At 40.1% G+C, this 23,640-nt stretch overlaps 1 protein-coding gene across 3 annotated transcripts in view; it reads right to left on the reverse strand.

Moving 5' to 3' along the window:
* Nucleotides 1-13,729: 13,729 nt before the first annotated feature.
* STARD13 (StAR related lipid transfer domain containing 13) overlaps nt 13,730-23,640 on the reverse strand; it is a 210,896-nt gene continuing 200,985 nt past the window's right edge. For all 3 annotated transcript variants that reach the window (XM_081128662.1, XM_081128661.1, XM_081128663.1), the window contains exons 9-14: nt 22,148-22,358; nt 21,439-21,553; nt 20,137-20,358; nt 19,360-19,577; nt 16,140-16,316; nt 13,730-15,442 (exon numbers count right to left, since the gene is read on the reverse strand). In XM_081128662.1, coding sequence (XP_080984788.1) covers nt 15,325-15,442; nt 16,140-16,316; nt 19,360-19,577; nt 20,137-20,358; nt 21,439-21,553; nt 22,148-22,358 — 1,061 coding nt within the window. In that variant the 3' untranslated portion in view covers nt 13,730-15,324. The remainder of the gene's footprint in view (nt 15,443-16,139; nt 16,317-19,359; nt 19,578-20,136; nt 20,359-21,438; nt 21,554-22,147; nt 22,359-23,640) is intronic.

The following is a 23,640-nucleotide window of genomic DNA, read 5'->3' on the forward strand; positions in this document are numbered from 1 at the left end:
AAAAGTGGAGATGGAAAAAGGAAGAAAAGTGAAAAGTTGATCTATCTGTCTTAAACCTATGGGTAGTGCCTACTATAAATTTTTATTTGTCTTTTAATGTTCCTATAATATTTACATAAATAGTTGGTTATGTACTTGAAAATCTCAGTCTTAAAAAGGTGACTTGAAAATCTAGGAAACTGATTAGTTCTTAGGAAAATATAAATTATTAAAATTGAATCAAGAAGTAGCAAATGTGAATAGACCAAGCACCACAGAAGAGATTACAAAAGTGATTCAAAGTGCATTACTGGAAAAATTAAGGGGATTTGAGAATTTTGTAGCTGAACACTATTTAACCTTGAAGGGCAAGCAATTCTGACGTAAGTTAAGCTATTTAAGACTAGAGAGACAAACTCTCATTGTACTGATTAAGCCAATCTTATTACTAAAACCTGATAAAGATACTGCAAAAAGATCAAGATGTAAAAATTTCTCAATGTAATATTAGTTACAACAATCCAATAATGTATTAACAGATACTAAACTATGGCAAGTAGAGTTTATTTCAAGAACTCAAGATTGCACAGGTAACAGGAAATGAAAGCAATATAATTAATTATAATATATTAAAGCAGAAAAATGAATAAACATATCAATAGCTGCTGAAAAGCCATTTTGATAAATATTCAGCAATTACTCTTAAAAACTTTAGGAAAATATGTACAGGAGACCTTTTAAAGTATGATAAAGACTACAAAACATTGGTAAACATTATTCTAAAGAAAAACATTAAAATTACTTTAATTATGATCAGGAACTAGGTAAGACTTCTTGCTCTTGTCATTATTCCTCAGCATTGTTTAAGAGGGTCTAGCAAATGCATTAAGAAAAGAGTAAAATAATTTGTATAAAAATTGAAAAGAAAAGGATAAAACTCTATTTTTTGTTGATATTATTACATTCCTGGAAATCCCAAAGACTTACAAAAAAAGTGCTTGAATTGATAAGATGGATATATATAAAAAGACATACAATAACCAACAGCAAAAATAACTTAAATGGAAAAAAATTCAGTTGCAATAAAATGCAAAAGAATACTGTGTGAAGTAAACTATAAAGTCCTGAAAACAAAACTCAAACAAATGGAAAATTATAGTAAGTTCTTAGTGTATATTAAGTTCTTAGATGTATAGAGTTAAAATAATTAAAATGTTACATCTCCCCAAATTCACTATATATGTGTATACATAATATTTATATATAACATTAATTATGATATATAATGCAATTCTAATTAGAATTATAACATTTTAAAATAACATAAAATGATTTCAAAGCTGATTTGAAAAACAATCTAAGAATAAACTGTATAAAAAATGACTAGGGAGTGCAGATATTAAAACATACTGAATTATAAAGCCACTGTATGCAAATAAATAAGGCATTGGTTTTTTTAATAATCATGGTAGAGGAATTGAAGAAAAAATCCAGATATAGATTCCCAAATGCACATTATTTTAAGCTATTATGAAGTTGATATTTCAATGCAGTTTGAGAAGGAAGGTGCTGACTCAATTTACTATCCATCTGGAAGAAAATAAATATGTACACTTCTCCCTCAAGATTTATATAAATAAATTAGAAATAACTGAAGACTTCAATATAAAGAATTAAATAAAAAAATAACTCAGATAAATAAGTGAATTGCTTAAATTTAAAAAGAAAATCTAGGAGCTTATCTGCACAATTTAGGATTTTTGGAGACTATTCTTAACCAAGACAAAAAAATAAACCCACAAAAGCTATGGAAGACTTAAACAAGATCAATAATAAATTATAGCCCTGGCTTGTTTTGCTCAGTTGTTAGAGCATTGGTCCTCGGACTGAATTCCAGACAAGGGCACATACCTTGGTTGCATGCTCAATCCCTGGCCCTGGTTGGCGCATGTTGGGTAGGCAGCCAATCGATTTGTCTCTCTCATACTAATGTTTCTCTCTCTCTCCCTTCCACTGTCTCTGAAAAATAATGGAAAAAAAATCCTCGGGTGAGGATTTAAAAATACAATAATAATAATAAATTATAGAGTTAAAATATGTTTGCATCACAGATGATGGATAAAAAGTTAATATTTTTAAAATACCAAGAGTTCTTACCAATGGGCAACAAATAATAGAAAATAGATATGAATGGATAATTTACACAAAGCTGTGTAGAATGGCCATAAACATATGAATACTGAAAATTATCAGTAATCAAAGAAATGCAAACTAAAGTAACAATGCAATGTCCCTTTATAACAATGTAATTGACAGAAACACAGTAGAATAACACTATCATTCTATTCAGAGGTAAGTATGCAGAGAGAAAGGTGTTATCATACTTTACCGATGAAAGTAAATTGTTACGACCACTTTTAAATTGCAGTATGGCAATATTTTCTAAAAATAAAAATTCACATACACTTTGATCCACCAGTTTCATTCCTGGGAAGCTATCCCAAAGAGATAAAAATACATAATAATATAATTTCATAAGAATATGTATATGTACCATGATGTTTACTACAGCATAATTTATACAGTTAAAATTCTGAAACAAGTCAATCCCCATAAATAAAGGAACGATTGAAACAATATTTTTAAAAAATTTTAAAGTTTTTACAAAATATTATGTACCATTAAAAAGAATGAAAAATAGAAAAACCAGTTGACTTGGTTAGGATTTCTATGAAGTATTATCGAGTAAGAAAATTTAGCAGCAGAAAGGTATAACACTGCAAATAATTTGAATAAACAATGGCAAAAGTATGACATTTGTATATAGTATATGCTTGTGAATGTGTGTGCTTACAACACTTGCTAACACAGGATACTTAGTGTGGTTTAGGAAGAAGAGAAGGAAGGGAAGAAAGAAGTAAGGAAGGAGGGAGGGAGGGAAGGAGGGAGGAAGAGAGGGCTATGAAGTATTTAAAAAGCCAGCATGATACCCATTTATGTTCTCTTTGTGGAATAATAAAAAATAGAAGAATGCTGGTCTAGTAGGCAAACTTTCAGTCACTTTTTCATAAGACCTGACTTTTTTACCTATTGTTCCTGTAGCTACTATTCTGTCAGCAATTATGTTCCACTTGGTGAACAGGGGAGAGAGTTCTTTTTTTGTCTTTCCAGCGTATTAAATAAACACAGGCACTCCAAGCTCCTTTACCGCTCCACTTGTCGGGTCGTATTCATGCCACAGAGAAAGAGAGAACATTGCACAACCATTTTGCCATGCTTGAGAGTTTAATGTAGTTGCCAATTGTCATACCTGACCTATATTTTAAATATTTTGATCAAACATAGAAATCTATAGAAGGAAACTTCTGAATTGCTACATTTCTCTTAATTCCCAGAGTCACAGCACATTAAGAAGAGAAGCAGGAATTACCTGTTTCTACAAAAGGCTTTGCATTATAACCCTTGACACAGGGAGTGACAATACAATCATAGGACCAAATCTCCAAGTTTGTCTTCTCACTTGGGAAATAAAAGAGTTGGGTGGGGGGAAGGGGGTGGGTGGTGCCCCCGACTTCCCCATCTACTTCAAATGCAGTCCTGCAGAATAGTTACCTTTCCTTCCTCCGATTTTCTCCTTCCTGTTGGGTGATTACATCTTCTCTAGGGTCATCACCTGCCCGATTTCCTTGACTTTTGTCATATGATCTCTTTGAAGACTTACCATCTCTTCTCATTGATAGATCACATGGTCAGTTTAAATCCATTGTTAAATCCATTAATTAACCTTTTAAGCAAATATATCTTTCTATGATCCTTGATATAGTGTTCTGAATGGAAATTCAGAGCTCTCAAAACTAAATGGATGGGGCAGATCCAGCCCAAACTGACCTGGGGTTTACTCCTTTCACTTTGGAGGAAGTGCTGCATCTTTTTCTTCTGCCAGTCTTCTCATAGCAAACTCTTATCACACTCCCCCCTGTCCTGTCTGGTATAGTACTCTGGGTATCCTGAGTAAACTTTGTTTTTTTGTGTTAGAAACAGAAAAAATAATTCATTGAATTACTTTGGTACTCACGCCGATGTAGGTAGAGGTTTAAGATGGAATATTTGAGAGCACACCTTTCTAGCTTATCTTTCTAGCTTATCTTAAAACAAAACAACAAAACAAAAAACAGCCTTTCGGGAGTTTTAGGTTTCTCAGAAACTACTTGGCATGCTGTTAAGAACTGTGCTGTTCTTGTAGAGATGGACAATAGGAAAGAACTTTCTTGATGTGGGACAATGGCAGCATTAAGCAAAGACAAACAGCTTCCTGGTGAATTTTGCCACTTTGCATGACATCCTCCTTAATCTAAATTTCAGAGATGTTAAAATAGCAGTAAGAAGAGTGGCTACCACAATTTTAACTTGCATAAAGATGCTCTGAGCATCAGTTCTTTGAAAGCAGCTGGATTATCCAGGCTGTGGCTATGAAGTTATTTGGTCCTTCATAACTCTGAGATGTCCACTCTTGAGGACTCTACCTTAACTTATGGGTTCTTGTTTTTGAGAGGGTCCAACATGGTTGGAAAGATTAATTCTTTAAAACGATTTGTGACCTGCAAAGGCATTTCCTGACTACTCACAGGGTATTTGCTCAGTTGGTCAGGGAGGCACAGAGTGAAGAGGAGTGGGGGTGGGATGATGCTCTGTAACCTAGAAGCCCCATCTGAAGCTTTTTTATTTCCCATCCTTCTGCCCAACCCCTACTTCCTCCATCTAGATCCGCTGCTCTGCTCTAAGGACCAAAACCAGATTTCAACCCTGCAGGCACATTATCTCCCTATGAGCCTTCCGGCGTGGTAGCAAAACCAGAAGGTTGCTCAGTGAGCACAAAATAAAATTAATCGAGGTAGAAGAATGAGATGCTGGTGGCCTCTGTCTCCTCAGAGAGAGGCCACTGACAGGAGAACAGGCTCCGGAAGCCCACTGCCCAGATTCTCTCTTTCCCAGGCAGGCCTTGGCTGAGCATTCCCAGTGTTCATCTTCCTCTGAGGCTTCCTTTCTTGTGGTTCCAAAACTGACAACTACACATCTGGGGAGAACATTCTTTCTGATTTTGTAGCATCAGCTTCCCATCAGTTTGAACTGGGAGTGGTTTTGTTGTATTAAGGTAACTATCCTTTCTTGCTTGGCCCCTGGGTGTGCCTCTCAAAGGCTATCCCACTTGCATGCCTATGCCTGAGGCTTCCCCTGGGTAACCTCCCTCCACCCCTGGTGCTGGCCAGTATATCCAGTTGGAAAGCAATGCATTTGACTTTCTTCTTTCTTTTCTCTTGCTCTCCCAGGATTAGAAGGCCCCATTGGCATATTTGTTTAGTACATTCTCTTACTCACTCGCAGGGTGGGATCTGAAAAAGGAAGAGAGGGAACACAAGTATGCATAAGGCACAGCCCAAGGGGACTTCAGACAAGGGTCTAGGGAGCAAGCACAGAAACATGTTCTTCGCTCCTCCCTCCTGAAGAGCAAGAGCAAGCAAGAATTTGCCATTGTTCTGCCTTGTTTTTGGCACAATTCAGTTCCTGTTTACAGTCTCTGAGCTTGTTTAAAGAGTAGGTTTGAAATAATGACAGGAGAGTAAGCAAAGAGGAAAACTCGGAAGCTGAGTTAACTGAATTATATTATTTCATGAAATCCCTTGCAACTTCTATTTTTGCTTAAAGTTTAAAACATTAAAACTGTGATAACTTCACACCCACTAAGATGGCTTCAGTCCAACAGGTGGACAGTAACAGCGTTGACCAGAATGTGGAGAAACTAGGACCCTCATGCATTACTGCTGCGGGGATAAAATGGTGCAGCCACTTCGGAAACTAATTTGGCAGCTCCTTCAGAAGTTAGACAAAAACATGCCCCATGGTCCGGTCATTCCACTTCTACGTAGCATCCAAGAGAAATGAAAACCTACCCTTAGAATCACTCTGTTATTTCTACAACATTCTATTTGTAAGAAGCAAGTCACTGAGTGCAGCCCACATTCAGGGAGAGGAGAATTAAGTCCTATCTCCTGAGAGGAAGAGCATCAAATAATCTGTGGACGTAATTTAAAGCTACCCTCTAAACCAGATTTTGTTCTACATTTCCAGGAGGGAGGTGTTTATGGTTGGAAAGATGAGGATGCTCTAAGGAAAAATCATTTTGCTTTTATCTTCTATTGACATTATATCATCCATGTCAAGCAGAGACCTATCACTGCCTTCTCCTATTTCTTGCACTAAATATGTCTTTTAAAAGTTTTTATTATATTATTACTGGTTTTGCTGTCTTCTGTACTTTTAAAAATCTCAGTGCATTCTGGGCTTCAGACAACTCCTGCCCTGAGTCTTTTCACAGCCAGCATGGCTTCCTGACGTCCACGGTGGTCGTTGATTTCATCATCTTGACATAGAGGAACCTTCTTTCTCAGTAAGGGAAGCAGTAGAGCAAAGATCAGTTTGTCTGGATTGCAATCCTGGTTGCGTAATTTAACAAAAGTCACTTGCCCTTTCTCTAACTTCAATTTACTCTTAAAAAAGATAGAAACAATAGTATCTTTTTGTTGGGTTGCTATGAGGATCAATAGATAAAATATGTATCCACATAAAGGTACCTGCTAGAGGCTTTGAAAATTCCTTGGGACATAAAACCTCAGTGCACGCAGCTGCTGCTCCCTTTTCACTTTTCCCTTAACAGGGAGTTTATTACACGTATGGTCGGCGATGATCTGAGGCAGGAAGGTAAACGGCACATGGCATACAGGACATCAGAAACTCCCCCTGGTGTTTATCCTTCTAGGTCTGAAGTTCTGATTCACCATGGTTCCTCCTCATGAGGCAACAAAATTCCACATGGAGAATGTTCTGGCAAATGGTTTTGCCTGCTTGCTCCTAAGTGTGACTTTCTTTTTGTCCAGCAGGGTTGAAGGACTCTTCAGCCCTGTCTCTCTTCTGATCTCAGTTCCCTTGCCACAGTTTAGTGGCTTTAGCCCTGTCCTGGGAATGAAATCCACTGAAAGATTCCCTTCCTGATTTGCATGGCTGACAATGTCACCATTAGCAATCTATTTCAAATCTCTCATCTTGACACTGGAATGTGAGAACATGAGGAGCTGTTCATTTGACGCTCCCAAATCCTTGGACAAAAATTACAAAGTGTTCTTCTGTCTTCTCTGAGAAAGACTGTCCCCCTCTCATTCAGTCCCATGAAGCGACATAAAACTGTTGTTGTGTGTACAATTGTTTAAAATTCTTTCATTTCCTATCAAAGGATCCTGTTTGAATGCCTGCTTTGCAATAAGAGCCCTGACCCGTAATCCCGTCATCAGGACTCTAGGGTAGTAGGGGTATGTTAAATATGAGTTCTGAGGCTCGTGGGGGAGGTTAGGACAGCTACACAGCCTCTGAAAAGCAATCAGTGCAGACAAACAATTGTTGTATTTGTTTGAACTGCTGCGTCACTGGCTTCGTGTTTCCATTGAGCCAGCCAATTCCATGTTTTGTACATTTACCAATGCCTTTATATTGGAACTACTGCAAACTGATACAGTAGAAATTTGCTCTCCTTTGCCATTTGAAAGTTTTTTCTGAGTTGAACACTGTGTTTCATGCAGTTCCAGAAGACAAGCAGTTCTAGAGCATGTGATCCTTTTGCATGGGGTCCCAGAGGGCGATTTGCACAGATGCCAGTGACAGATGTTATAACCTCCCCACCTCCAAGCCTCTATGGATGCTTCTTAGAGAGCATATTTCATTTTAGATGACTAGGTAACTTTATTTCTCCAAAATAATTTGAACTGTCCATCTTCTTGGAAGAAGGTACACTTCATCTGTGGTTCAAATGGGATTTACAGCCATGCATGTTTTCTTTATATTTTTCCATGTAGGTGATGGAGCAACAGAGAAACTGAAGGACCATGAGGAAAACCAATAAATACCCTCAAATCCTATTTTTTCCCCAGCGCTCCCCAGTTTGTCACCTCTTGATTTGATGTCTTCAACTCATGTCCACTTGGAGTACATAGGAATCCTGCCTCCTGTTGCCCCACCGACACCAGGAAAGGTAGGCTCCCTTTTCCTTTGGCTATCACTTCAGGATGGGGGTGTTCCCTTGAGTTTTCCTCAAGCAAAAGTTTCTGACAAAACTATTTTGGGAAGTTCTTCAGAAAATGCTTGATGGGCTTGGAAACCAAATGCATTGGAGGTTATCTGAGAAGAAAATATTAGATTTAGATCACTTTGAAGTGATGGAAAGGAAGAAGGACAAGTTGACAAAAGGGTCAGGAGGGAGCAGGCTGCCAAGGAGAGCCCTTCTGAATTCAAGGCAAAGCTCCCATTCCCAGGACTGGCCAGGAAAGGTACTGTCCCAGGGAAGTAGGGACCACGAAGGGGAACAACCCTTCTGCCACCTCAGTCATTTTAGAATAAGATCAGGTCTACTTTCAGGTTTAGGCTTTACTATGTGGTAGTATAACTTCAGGCTCTTTCTTATTCCAAAAATAGCTCCCACCTACATGCTGAAGCATGAAATCCTGGTCACCTGAGACAAAGCCTCTGATTCCCAGTAAAGAGATAAAAGGCTCAATTATGCAAATCTGTAGTGGAGTAGCTCTGCCTACTCATTCATATTAAAATATAATCAATCAACTTTTCAGCTAGTGGGATAGCTGATCCCCAGGGAGATGGGAAAGGCAATCTAAAGCAGGGTGGTACTATCTAGAGACCTACTCATCCTTGAGGCTAGGACAGTGCCATAGAAAAGTAGGGCAAGGAAGCTCCCTTACAGGACTGGCTGCCAGCTGCCTTTTCAGATATGTCCATGGGAAACACTGTGGAGGTGTTTCCTACAAGGTAAACCAAATTTAGGAAAAAAATCAATGCATGTCCATTGTGTGATTATCTCTGGGTCATTGGGTCAAGCCACACCATCAGTGCTTAGATGAAGATGGATCTCCTGCTTAGATGAATTCCTCTCACCCATCAGAGCCAGTGTTCATTACATTATGAAGACTGAGGACCTGAACCTTGAAGTGAGATGGGCTTGGAGTTGACAGGCCCTTTCCTGCAGGTGATGATGTCCACTCACACCCTGAATGGAGGCTAATTCATGCAACAAGAGAAATATGTAAATAAATAGGTGGATTTAAGAGGGGTGGTCAGGAAAGTCCATAGAGGAAATAATACCCAAACAGAGTTATAAGAGGAATAAATAGGCTATCACATGACCAACAAGATGGAGAAATGGTCAATGCAAAGTCACAGAGATGTGAAACATTGGTTCGGTATCACTGGATCGTTAAGTCAGAAGAGGTAATGACAACTGAAGTGAACTAATGCACATACTTCTAGCTTTGGGCATTGGTCACTCTTATGAGTTTCAGACTGCATGTCCAGCTGGCTGCTGGGCATCACCACCCAGATGATTCATAGTCATTGCAAGCACTACATCATCAGAACTCAAGTTGAAGCAGGATAGTAAGAAGCTAGGGAAATTCCTTGGCAAGTGGAATAAGAGAAACTGAGACAAACATAATTAAGGCCAATTTGAGCAATTTACAGTCAGCTAATGAATCACAAGGTTTTATCTTCCAAGGACACTTAGGAGCAAATGATTAATACATTCCAGACCATCCCAGGACAGAATAGCTTTGGTTCCTGTCCTCTTCAATGACATTCTTATTTATTTATTTATTTATTTATTATTTATTTATTTTAATGTTTTTATTGATTTCAGAGGGGAAGGGAGAGGGAGAGAGCGATAGAAACATCAATGATGAGAGAGAGTCATTGATGGTCTGCCTCCTGCACTCCCCTGCTGGAGATGGAGCCCCGCAGCCCAGGCACGTGCCCTGACTAGGAATTGAATTGAGATCTCCTGGTTCATAGTTCGATGTTCAACCACTGAGCCACGCAGACCAGGCTTCAGTGACATTCTTTAAAAGTGAAACTAACTGAAAATAAGCCCTGACCTCTCTATACACAGATTTTGATGAATCAACATATTGAAGGACACACCTGAAAAGCTAATGAATATTCTGTTGAGACTCTCCTCTGAGACCTCCTCTAGGATTCTGGCAGGCTAAATTGAGATAAAAGGTGTCAAGGCAAAGGAGTCATGGTGCTCTCTTGCTACAGCACACCCATGCCTTGTAGCTTTGCTGTTTTTCTCCTAAACTCTAAGGATCCCCATGAGACTTGCAATCAGGGGAGCAGTGGGCAGTGGCAGCTTGACCGGGGCTAACCCCCTGAACCTGTCTCCTAGGTCCTCTTTTCTATGCTTTTTCCTCTCCTGTTGCTTCTCCTAACTTAAGCCCTCCCTTTGTTTCGCTGTCCCCAGCTTTACTAAACATACTCTCAAAAGCCACCTGGACTCGTAGTGTGAAATCTCTCCTACGCAAGTCAAGAACACAAGAACCCACACACTACTGGAGGGCCCTAGGCAGACCCACCTGGGCCCAGACAAAGTGATCACCCTTTTCATCCTGGCTCCCTCCCTGCTGTCCATTTGAAACCTGCTTTCTCCTGCTTGCTTTCTGTTTGCTGCTCTTCCTCTTGATCCTTGTATCAGTTAAAGGACTCACTACACACACATTTTTTTCAAGCTAGAAAACTCAGTGTTTCTAATTCTATTTCTCCACCCTTCCACAATCAGCTAACACACAAACTTTGATACTACTAGCTCAGAAACATCTTTCAAAACTTCTCCACTTCTTTCCTCACAAATATTTTCCACCCGGACTGTTACAACAGCCTTCTCATTGGGTGGATCCTCCATTGTCACTCTGCCCTTCATTACAGCCAGCCACTGGTTCCCTGTCTTGGCCATGCCGACTCACTAGAGTTTATTTGTAACCTCAAATTCAACATTTTCCTGGTCATTCTTGCACATGTGCAGAGTAGCACAAAATTAGAGTCACTGATTTCATATACATTCCCAGCCATGATAAAACAAAATGGCTCTCTGCCTTCCTGTTTCAGCTCTCATAGTGTAAAGAAGTGTCCTTTTCACGGCCTATTTAGTACCATGTTTTTGCCATTTTTGTGCTCTTGATTGGTGATTTTACTGTTTAAAATGGCCCTCAGGTATAGTGCTGAAGTGCTGTCTAGGGTTCCTCAGTGCAAGAAGCCTGGGATGTGCCTTACAGAGAAAATGTGTGTGTCAGATAAGCTTTGTTCAGGCATGAGTTTTAGTGCTGTTGGCTGTGAGTTTAATGTTAATGAAATGACAGTAAGGTACATCCAGAAAGAGTGAGAGGAAATTCACGGATCTGAGAGCCTGTTCTGGAAAGTATTAAAGTAACATTGACAGTGAATGATGAAGCTATGGAAAAAATAGAAAGCAGCTAAATTTATGCATTCAGGAGATGACGAAGGATTTTAAAAAGTATAATAAAAAAATGTAGTGAAGCTTAACGCCAAAGAAATATAGTCACATTATCCAAGGTCAGGAAAATATTGAGCCTTTCTTGATTATTGTTTAATTATGAAGAAATACTGCAGATAATTATTTGTAAGAAATGTATGTTAAGTAAGGCATCTTCAAACAGAAATACACATAAAACAAGGTTACATATTGATTGGTTGACAAAAATGTTGTGACTAGCGGCTTACAGAAACCTCACCCTCTATTTCTGTTAGGAGCAGTGGTTTAGTATTTGCTAATTCAGTGTTCATGGTGACTTTATAGAACATGACTGCCATGAATAGTGAGAATCTACTTACATTACTGTTTCTGCTCCAATTGTGTCTTTGTATCATCACCTCTTTTGGCCAAGTGAACATTGTTTGCAGGAAATCCGGGCATAGAGAAATAGAAGTACTTGGGATACTGAGTCTCAGCTCTGCACATTGTAGACATGAGTAGGAGGCACCTAGGTGGCCTGTTGGGTGGGAATGTTAGAATGGAAGTAGACACTGTCTTAAAACAATGTGCAAAGGATACAGTCTGCCTAAGGCATGTCAAAAATCACACAGTGTCAGTTGTTCAAACTTTATGGTTTGCAACATTAAAATACTATAACTCCTGGTATTTATTTCCTCACTCCTGTGGTTTTGCTTTTGTATCAGCATGTTGTACTCTTGTCTGTGGTCTAATTTATCCCTTTACATTATATCCCTGAGAAAAAGTCATGTATGATCAGTTTTTCTGTGGCCAAATATCAAAAGAAGTAGAACAGTTTCATACTAAGAATTTCATCAAGTAGCTCATAATCAGGTTTGAATTCATACAAAGCAGGGCCCTAGAACAACATTTGTAGCTTGTTGCTACTAGAAAGAATACCATTTTCTCTTCTTTCACATAGAAGAGAAAACGTGGCAATTGAAGCCCTCTGCCTGTGAAAGCAAAACTTTCAAGTAATGGGAGAAGGTGTGGGGAAGGTGAGCAGAGAGCAGAGTTTGGATAAGTTTTGTGGGGGCAGATGATCTTTGTGCCTGATGTTCCTTTTGCAGCCTGTAGCTAAGATGCTTGAGCTCTTATTACTTAACTAGGGGCTACCTTTGTTATTTTTTAGAAGTGAGGCCTAGAACAAGTGCAAGGGAAGGAAAAAGACACAATTCAGAGTCCAATGTGGCTACTCTTCATGGTCTAGTGGTGCAGCCATTAGTCACTTCATCAAGTCTCAATTTCTGGTCCACTCAATGAAAGTGAGAGGTAGTTAGAGTTCACTGACTCTTTCATAAAAATACTACATGTTTGTATAACTTCCAGATTTAAGAACATATTTAAGAATGCAAAACATATCCCTACCCATCACTTTAATGCCTTAGATACAGGTTAAGGCACTCAAACTATTAGTGAATGTCTAGTGCTAAAAACATCCTTACAGCTGGGAGAAATATCAAGACATCTATCTTAGAGAGAAATCTTCCTCATGAAGCAGGTTTTCTACTTACAGGATCAATATGAAAATCCAGGTGTATTTTACAGAAAATAGGGTATATTTAATGTATATAAATTTATTTGCTTTGGCAATTACTTATTTACAATTGACGATTGATACCAACAATTGAGGTAAAAATATACATGAGGTATAAATATATTTAAATGCAATGTTGTATTTTATTTCCATTGGCAAAATATCAATGAATAAAATACTGTGGTTTGAACAGCAAGCTTGATGCACCTTTCCCCTCCTTTTTCTTTTTCTTAGAAGCACTGTGTTGTTACGCAAAGTGGTGTAATTAGTATGTAAATAAACATTTTCAAAAGCCAGAAAATCTGAAGAGAAGGGCAGCCAGAAATACAATCATATTTGTTTTTATTCTGTTTTAAGTATCTTCTAGGTCCTTGCTTCTCAGAGTGTGGTCTTTGGGCCAGCAGCCTGGGTATCGCCAAGGCCTATTAGAAATGCAGAATCTCAGGCCCACCCAGACTGCCTGGATCAGAGTCTGCATTTGAACAAGATCTCCAGGTGATCTGTGTGCATGCTAAGGTTGGTGACAGAATATCATTTATCCTTGTGTGCCTAGCAGTTTACAAACATGTAGGGTCCCACCTCTGGAGCAGGACCCATGTTAAGCTAGGTTGAACTTCACTAATGATCTTGTCTGTGCCCATTAAAGTCATCCAGCATGTACAGTTAAATTTGAGATGTATGGCAGAAGTGAATTTATTTTGCTCACAGGGCATTGCCCAATGGAAAATTATGGCTTTGCTACCACCTTCTAGGTAGGCAAGGAAACAAAAAATTCCAAGGTCATAATTCAAAGAGTATGATTTTCCTTGCTCCACATGGAACTCATATATAGCATTTTTATTCCTCTTAATAAAATAATTGCACAATGCTGATAAAAATGCTTATGTAAAAGAAAACATCACATAAATGCATACAATACAAAGAAGGGAAAACATTTAAATTTTTCTTTTTTTCCTCCAATACCAGTTGCTAAATTATGATACCAATCTCTATTTAGAGAGATATCTCCCTGAAACCAAACACAATAAATTATCTTTCTCTCTACAGTTGTTGAATTACAATAAAAAACAATTTAAATCCATTAGCAATCGGTTAAGAAGAGTCAATTTTCTTAGTCTAATAATAATAAATAGGGCTGGGTCAAAGGCACAGGTACTGGCTAATGAAGAAACATGGCTTTAACAAACCTGTTTATATTTTCTAAAACTAATTGAAGAACACAGTTTTGGTCTTATGTTAGTTTAAAACCTTGTCTTTCAGATTGCAAAACTTAAATGAATTATGTCTTAGGAGCATCATACATAACAAAATAAGAATTCCCTGAAGCTATAATGGTCGATGACTACTTAGATGACCATCATCTCCTTTTGTCTAGTGTACAGAGTTAAATTCAGAGTAATTGGTAAGAAAATGCCAATTACCTGTGACCAAATAGGCCACTGGTCAAACAGAATGACATTTAAGAATATTATGAAATGTATCTATGAAAATTTGATAAAACATAGAATCTCCCTTTGGCTCTGTATATGCAAAGGCTGTTCTAGATAGTTCTAGTTAGCAGGGAAATAGGGGTTCTGTTTCAGTCTCTCTCGCTGACCCCAGGTGTTCGGGAGGCCTGATATTTCACTGAATCTGCACCTGGCAGGACCCAGGAGCAATTCAGAATCTAGCTTTAAATTTGGCAGCAACTTCTCACCCACTTCTTTGCTTTAAAAAGAAGTACATATTGTTTTCCTTGCTTTATCCACCACTTCACTCTCAGGTTTTAAATAACAAAAACAACCTGACAACACATAAGGACCTTTTAATGTTTTCCTTTGGTTAGATCATCTTTGGTTGAACATCGGGGCAGACTGACAAGCTACACATGTTCACACCTTCCTGTCAGCAGCAGCTCTGCTCAATTTACAGGGCAGTGTGGCCCAGACCAACTTGGAAAGAACCATGTAAGGAAGGGACTCACCGAGTCAGATGAGTTTCAAAATATGCAATTATATATAAAATTGATATTTTACATATATACAGTAAAGGGGGAGATATACACACATATGTACATACATATGATATACATACACTTATTTATAGTTAAGAATATGCTTCTTAGAAGCCTTTAAATAGTAAATTAGGCAACGCACAAGGAAAATCCATTTAATTTTAAGTAGCATAGATAAATGTTTTGATTTTTAAAAATATTATATTAGTAGGGATATAGCCATCTCCAGGAAGGCTAGGAAAGCTCTCAGAAATTCTTGCATCTTCAACTTGCATCTTCTGACTTCTTAGTGTTTCCATTTTAAGCATGAACCATGTCAATCAGTTGTTCTCGCTCTTGCTTTCTCACGAGCACACTCTCTCCCACAAGTGTTTCCTTTTGCTTCCTCTTCCCTGAGTTTAATGTCACACTGGGGAAAACTCAGATTTTAGTTTCTGGACCCTCAGCAATGAGGGGCTGAAAAGAGTTTCTAATCCTGGCAACTTCCGCTGCGCACAGATGTCCAAAGCCTTTATTGTACCATTCTGGGGAGTGACCTCTGTGGGGACAAAAATCAGAAAGGAATTGGGGAAATCTTTTTCCACATCGCGGCAATTTGTCATGGTAGACAGGGCTGTCTTTGTGCCCTAATCATCAGTATGCTTGCATACAACCCAAGGCTGCCTCCTCGAGGGCCTGAGAACCCAGTGTTCAGACTACATTTTCAGTACTCACTGGGTGCTTTAAATGGTACCATCTCCTCTGAGAAGATTCAGACTGAGTTCTAGAATTGACTGAGAAAACTCAGTTTGTATCTACCCAGATCGAGAACTTGGTTCAGCATCATGAATGCCTTGAGGAGGTTGGATTTAAGTTAGTTTCTTCTGACTGGAGGGAAACTGGAGGGAGCAGCAGAAGGGGACAGGTGTAAAGGAAATGCCAGAGAGGAGACTCATGTTATGTGCTGAACTCCAGTGTTTGTGTCTGTTCTGTGTGAGAAGCATGGACACACAAGTGGGGACAGAAGTGAAAACAGAGAAAAGGGCTCCAGGAAAATATCAGAATCTTAGAAAAGGTGGAGAAGAGGAAAAGAGAGCAGGAAGCATACATAATCATCTATAAAAGCATGTTAATGGCCATGAGGAAAAAAAGTATAGTGAAATAAGAAATCAGGATGACAGATAGGGCCTTGGCAAATGTGCCACTTGAGCTGAGACTCTAACAGTGGCCTGCTCTCCAGGGGGGTTCACACTTACTTCAGGTCTATCCTGCAGATGTGGGTCAGTCTTGACTTGCCAGAGCCACATGGTTCTATTAAGTACTGAGAATCCATCACTATGGCTCGCACACCGCCCATGAGCTGAGCTTCCTCGTGCTCCACAGAGAGGGAGACCAAGGTACACATTCCTTTGGGCAAATCAGTCTTCCAGGTCCTGTAGTGAAACAACCCGCACATCAGAGTTATGGCTAAGAGAGAAAGACCTGAACACCGTGCTGAGGTTTACACATATATTCCTGCTCAAATTCTAATCCTAGCTACCTAGATTAAGCAAATGGTTACCATAAGTGTGGGTAAAGTTTATACAATGCAGTTCAAGGCATGGGTCTCAGCCCAAGAACCCAGAGGCCAGAAATGGTCTTGCAGAACCCAGATCTGCCTTTGGAACCAAACTGAGGTTGCAGAGTTCTTACAGATTTGGAATTAGGACTCTTTCATTCAACTCATTCAGTAAACATCTATTGAGCATAGAGATGTGCCAGGCTCTGAGAACCCACCAAGGGCACAAAGATACACAGTCCACAGTCCAGGAGGGGAAGCAGAAATACAAAGAGAACTCTAAAACACAGTGGTCAGTGCAGTGACATGGATATGCACAGAGTGTTCTGGGGTCGTGTGGAAGGGAAGGGGGAGGCATACAGAGAAGGCTTTCAGCAGGAGATCTGCTCAGTTCAAGTCTTAAAGGATAAATGAACTGGTGATGCTTAGCCTGAAGAAAACTAAACATATGTGGACTGCTGTCTTTAAATATGAGTGGCTCTTGAGTGGGAGAAAAAATAAATACAGTTGATTTGACTTTAGAGGAGAGCTGTCTCACAATGTGCACTTTCCAAAAATGGAATGGGTGGTATGAGGAGGTACTGAGTTCCCTATTGCTGGAGCTATTCAAGCATAGAGGGGACTACCATTTGGAGTAAGACTGTTGATGGAAGTCTGGAACCATGAGAGCATTTCTACAATTTATACCATAGTATATAGATTTTATTATCATCATCCCAGTTGTTTACATCATAAATCCAATTCCCTTACTTAGTCATCTCATCTATGACTTTGTCCTGTCTTACAACACCTCAAAGAAAAACTTATACAACCCCAACAAGAACTTGGGAGTAAGCAAGTCACACATAAGTGCTTAGCAACTTCTCCATGGGCATGACCATTCTCTTTTCACACATGATAATGTGATTAATAATAAAGACTGAAAGGTGTACACATTGTGTAAGTAAAATGGAAAAATCTACAGTACCTATCACCAGAAGCTCCTGAGGAACTAGAGAAGAAGACAATGTGAGAATTAATTCTGAAAGGAGACTGGCCACGTATGTGTGAGCCTAAATAGGGAGATGCTCTGAAGACAGGAAGTATTTCAGTATGTCCCTTCCTCACCATACTTGTCACTTTCTATCATCCTGTTGCAGGAACCACATCTGGCTCATCTATCTCCTGCGTTCGGAGTTCTCCCTCTGAGCCTTGTGGTCCACTCACCTTCTCCCTCAAGTCTTGGGTCAAGTATCAGTGCAGTGAGATTCTATATTTATTTTTTTATTTTTTTAAATATATCTTTATTGATTTCAGAGAGAGGAAGGGAGAGGGAGAGAGAGATAGAAGCATCAATGATGAGAGTCATTGATAAGAGCCCACAACCCGGGCATGTGCCCTGACCGGGAATTGAACCCCGGTCGCCTGAATCCTAGGTTGACGCTCAACCGCTGAGCTACGCCCGGCCGGGCAGAGATTCTATATTTAAAATCCCATCCCTTACTCTCCTCTTCTCTTACTTACCCCCCTACTATAAGTAACCCTGTCCTCCTTACTTTTTATGTATTGACTCTCTCTGCCTAATAAAATAGAAATCCTGAGAGAGTAAGATTGTGGTCTGCAGTGTTCCCTGCAGTCTCCCCAAAGCCTCCAAGGGTGCCTGGCTCAGGTGGTAATGGAATGATAACACGAAGAAATAGCATTCTGATGGATGTATGGAAAGAAGGAGGTTCCGTGCTTGACTGACCCTCAGCTTCCTCTGAGGGGAGGGAAGAGGCATGCTATGGCATGGCTCCGTCCCCGTGGCTGCCATCTGAGAATAATTGCTCAATGTGCCGTTTGCAAGAGTGAAGGTGTGAAGTTTAACTTTGACCAGATGAGTAATGTCCCAATGACTGTGGTAATGAGTCACCCATATAACTACCCACATTCTCCACCATGATCCCAAGGTTGCTAAGATAAACACATACATGTAGGGAAAAATGGCCCTTAAAATTCAAGGTCCCAGGGACCAACTCCAAAGTCATAAATATTCTGTGAAAAGTAACCTTTAGTTTGCCATGAAGACTAGTTTCATAAAGAAACTATTTTAAATATACATTCGGGAATATCACCAGTGATTCCTTTTATACCACTAATCTGAGAGAAGAGGCAGTGTTTCTCATCAGTTATCAATAAAAAAAGGATATATTGATTTAATTATATTTTATTTGTTTTTTTTTAGTACCCTGAATCCCTCTTCTTTGTGATTCAATACTGACTCACCAGGCCACATGCACAGCTCCACTGTGCAAACTTCCTGTCACTGGTTGAGCATCCCATTATGATCCCAGCCTATAAATCTCTCAGAAGCAATATTTTAACAGTAGACACAAGTCTTGCAAGCTTGGTCAAATCCTGGAACCTTACTGGACATCCAAGTAACTCGGCATAGTTGGACCTTCAGAGCTGTGTTGACGTTTCTGTGCATAGTAATGAGCTATGAACTGCTGAAGCTGTACAAATGAATTCTGAAGTTGCATATGCCAGTCTTGAGAGCCACACTAATGGAAGACTTGATTCCCCAGAGGGAGAAAGGCAAAAAGCAGGAGAAAAGTCAGACTCTATTTCCATGATTTGGCAGAAAGTACAACTGGACAAACAGCAGTTATTCTTGGGATTCTGTTCTGAGGAAATGAACAATATTTATGGTCTAATAAACTGTATGCTCCAAAATGAAAGGGGCCATCAGAGAGCCCGATAGAGCTGTAAATTGGGTGAAGAAGCAGGAAGTCGGGCATAAATAGAGCAAAGCCAGTTTCTGCTGAGGGATATGAGGATCAGCTTAGTACTCCCAGTGCAGGCTGAATTTAGGTGGTAGAACTCTGTGAAATGCTTAAATCTGCAGCTCTTAATCTGCTCTAAGAACAGAATATATTTAACTCCAGAGTCAGGCTTACCTGAGAACCACAAAGTCTCTGGAAGGATGGGGGGCCATGCTGTTCAACACGTACTGATAGATTTCTGTTTGCTTGTCCAGAGTTTCCACAACCTTCCACTGCACAAAATCCTCATCCCACAGGTGGCGCTCTCTCAGCACACGATTCAAAACCACTGAAGGGGGTGCTTCCACCTCCACGGAAGCCTTCCAGAGCTTCAGCGGATTCCCGTCTCCCACCTTGGGAAAGATACCACCAAAGGCTAAAGAGCTGGTTCCAACAAAACCTACCACATTTCACTGGATGTTAAAAAAAAAAAATCACTGATTATGTACCTTGAAAGGGTGATTCTGCGTTAGTCAGGTTTATCATTTTATAATGGTAATCCTAAAGATTAAAATAATAATAATGATCATAAAATAATAACCATCTACACACATCAACCGGTTTGCCAGGTGATGTTCTAACCCAGTTGATTTTTAAATAGCCCTCCTCTGGCAGTGGTATTATTATGACGTCCATTATGCAACTGAGAAAACTGAGGTGTAGAGAGGTGTGTGACTTGCCCAACATCACACAGCTAAGGGATGGAGACTGGATTGGGATCTAGCAGTCTGGCTTCACAGTCTGCACTCTGATTATGTGTAGCATGATTGCTTGGCAGTCTCTAGAAAGGGTCTTTGACCTGTTCATGTATGTGCCAAGCCCTGTGGACAGCGACCATTTTTAAAGCAAAACAAATTCCTGCTTATCAGAGGTGGTTCTTTTGGGGTAATTTTTTACAACTCCTGAGATTACCTTTTTGAAAGCAAGGTCTGTATTATCTGTGCTGGAACATGTAACCCATCCTTTAAATTTCTCCTTGGCTTCCTTCTGGAGGCCCTGGATGAGCTGGTCCAGGTAAGTGTGGAAAGTGGCCCCACTCTCCTCCAGCTGAGTCCCCAGGTCTTCCAGAGTTGGAGCATGGATCTCAGTCTCCACATATGAATTACGAAATTGGGCTACCATCTCATGCGGCACCTGAACCAATGTATGCATGAAAGAGCAACACACTGAGTTAAAGAAATGCTGAGACTAATAGAGAAAGCAAAGTCATTTAGTCAAAAGCCGTGTGTAACAGAATGAGCCAAGTGCTGCAAGGCAAAAGATGTTTTTCTAAGGTCAGTGGTAAGGCTGGTGGTGGGAGGTGAGGCTTCCTAAAGTCAGGAAACACAAATATGTTTCTGAGGCTATATTTATCACTTAAAACATTGCAATGACTTCCCATTTAATCTTTCCATTTTCCTTTAATTTCCCCTTTAATGTATTTTTATTCAGTTTGGCAAAATGTGGGCTCAGGAAACTTAAAGCACACAGACTTCAGGGAAACCAACTATGACTTATAGTTTTAATTTTTTAGCACACTTTTCTCACTTACCAATGCCATATTTACCACAAAAAAGTATGCCAAAAGTATGCTAGTTCATTTTCTTCTTTAATATATCATGGCTATATTCAAAAGCTATTTTTGATTCTTAATTAACAGGGAACTGGGCGATATCACACCCCCCCCCCCAGAACAATACACACAGATGTTGATCCTAATCAAATCCTGAAGTGAAATAAAAAAGAACAGCCTAGCTGGTGTGGCTCAGTGCTTGAGCACTGACCCATGCACCAAGAGGTCACTGGTTCGAGTCTCAGTCAGGGCATGTGCCCTGGTTGCAGGCTTGACCCCCAGTAAGGGGCGTGTAGGAGGCAGCCAGTGGATGTTTCTCTCTCATAGATGTTTCTGTTTCTCCCTCTCTCTTGCTCCCTCTGAAATCAATAAAAGCATATTATAAAAAAAGAGAACATAATTGGCTGAGTTGACTTGCGCCTGGCAACTGACGGTGACTCAATTGTTCTCAAGAAAACCATCATCATGGTAATTCCAAGTGTCTTTAACTGCCAAGCCTCAATTACATAGATAACTCCTCACACTTCTTGGAGGCAAAGACCACCGCTATAGAGGGTACTATTGTCATTATAAACTCAGGAACAAACATAAGGCATGAATTTAGCAAGTATCTCATCTACTTCCAAGAGCTGTAAGGAAGGCTGTTCAAGCCTTTTGCTCACCTCAAAAAGTCTGTCACATTCCATGATCATGTGGGCAAGGCCTTGAGTGGCAGCCAGATTCTCATTGAGGTCTTTTTGATCTGGCTTCCCGGTGGCATATTTCTTCTGTATGACCCTGTAAATGAAGGAGACAGTCCTAAGCAGATCACAAAACAAAGAGCTTTCCACATTAAAAGCTTATCCCTTTTGTTTTTTGTTCCTACCCAGGTACTCTCCTGATCCCATACGTCCTCATTTCCAAACAAAAGCAATGACCACCTATGTTAGATATTCTGAGTCAGGCTAAAACTCTGACAGTTCATAGTGAAAAACCTTGGAAAAATACAAGGACAAGAATAACTGTTGGGGGAGAAATTAATCTATTTTTCCCAAGTTTGAAAACAGTTCTCTGCAAGCTGTTGTGCCTGGGCCTTGAATCTAGCCCTTTTCTTTTCAATGTAAGACTGTAAACTACTACTTCATGTATTTCTTCCCTCCTCCCCACTCACACACACAGGCCTCTGAGTCACAACAGATATTCTTCAAGGCTACTTGGACAATTCAGTGCATCTGAGCACATGAATTAGGTCACCTTAAAACATTTTCTGCTTATAAATTAAGAGCTGACAAATCCTCAAGGTGAAATCCAATGAGAGAAGTTCTTTGTTTTTTTAATGAAGTGTGGGCTATATCTGGTTTAAGATGACTGCTGTTGCTGCGGAAAACCCACCTGGGGGAGCTTTCTTTCTTCAATAAATTAAGATGAAAGAGAGAAGGGGCCAGACACACAGCCAGGTTCATGGACGTCATCTGATTCTCTTCCACCAAGTTGACCACATCCTTGAGGAAGCACAGAAGTGTCTGCAGGACTTCCCTGCTCTCGTCAGCCAGCAACAGGATGGCGGCCTGCACTGCCTGGAGCCACTGCTCTTTGGGGACATCTGTGGAAAAGTGGGTGCCAGCGCATCAGAGGAACAGCCACAGAAAGAGCCAGGGAAAAATGAGTAAGCTCCGTCTTCCCAATGTGAAGACACACTTGGAGACATCATCATAACGATGATGACAACTGCTAAGAAAGAAGTAATTGCTTTGGCCTCACAGTTGGTAAGAGGCAGAGCTGGGATTGGGACCCTAGCTGTCCAACTTCAGAACCCAGTCTTAATAAGGAAGTAGTCCTCGCTCTTCATACTCTCAGCAATACACCTGCCTATCCTTTTTCAAGCCATTTTTCTGTTCTGGTTGAAACTGGCCATAAGCGGGAGCACTATCAGCGTGGCTTCCCTCTTGCCAGCCCCCTTCCCACCAGACAGCTTGTGAAGTACTGCTCCAGATGCTGAGGGCTCCACAGGGCATCGTTTGGAAACCACTGTGTTGGTGGATGGCCTCCTTGCCTTTCTCTGCCCCTAGTGGAGCAGCCAGGTGTGATGCCAACTTGGTGCAATTAACCATGAGTGGCGGGATTGCTTCGCCTGGCCCTCTGAACTAATGCCTAGAGGGTCAGCCTGTCACATTTACTTCTCTCCTAAAAGCCACCAGGACGTAGTTCAGAGGAGGTGGGTGGCTTTTAAGTGGTGACTCAAGGGCATCTATTCCAGTCTTGAAGGTAATGGGAATTGGGTACTGTGCTTAGGGAAAAACAACCAGGCTCACTAAAGCTATGGGGAATGGATGGTCTCTCTGAAGCCTATTCCCTTTTAGGGTGGTCATTGTGGTGGTGGTGGTGGTAATGCAGGCATTGGCCATGCAGGCTTAAAAGGAAATTGGCCCAACAATATGAACTGAACTAAAAGGGAAAGCGAGCAAATGGGTGCTAGGTGCTGCATTTTGCTGACCACTGGCTGTGTTTTTTTAGGCCTGACTCATTGTCTTTATTCTCTCATTCTGAAATACACAGTCAAGAATTCACTTCAGTTCATATTATTGTCGTTCTTAAAATACCATGTTCTTGAACAGGTCTCTGCAGTAGGCTGTCTGTGCTTGAAGGGGTGGGGGGGGAGATGTGCTTGTGAAAATCTGTGTGGTGTGGAAAAGCATTAGACTTTTCAGTGGTGTTTATGTTTTCTCTCATGCTTTAAAAATACTGATTGGATATGTTTTATAATGTGCACAGTATATCATAGCATATCATAATATAATTATATTATTAAAAATAAGTAAGTATACATGTTCAGATATTTACTACTAGTAGGGATGCATGATAAAAAATAATCTGGAGTCTGCTGC

This window comes from Miniopterus schreibersii (assembly GCF_964146895.1).
Source record: "Miniopterus schreibersii genome assembly, chromosome: 2".
Taxonomy (NCBI): Eukaryota; Metazoa; Chordata; class Mammalia; order Chiroptera; family Miniopteridae; genus Miniopterus; species Miniopterus schreibersii.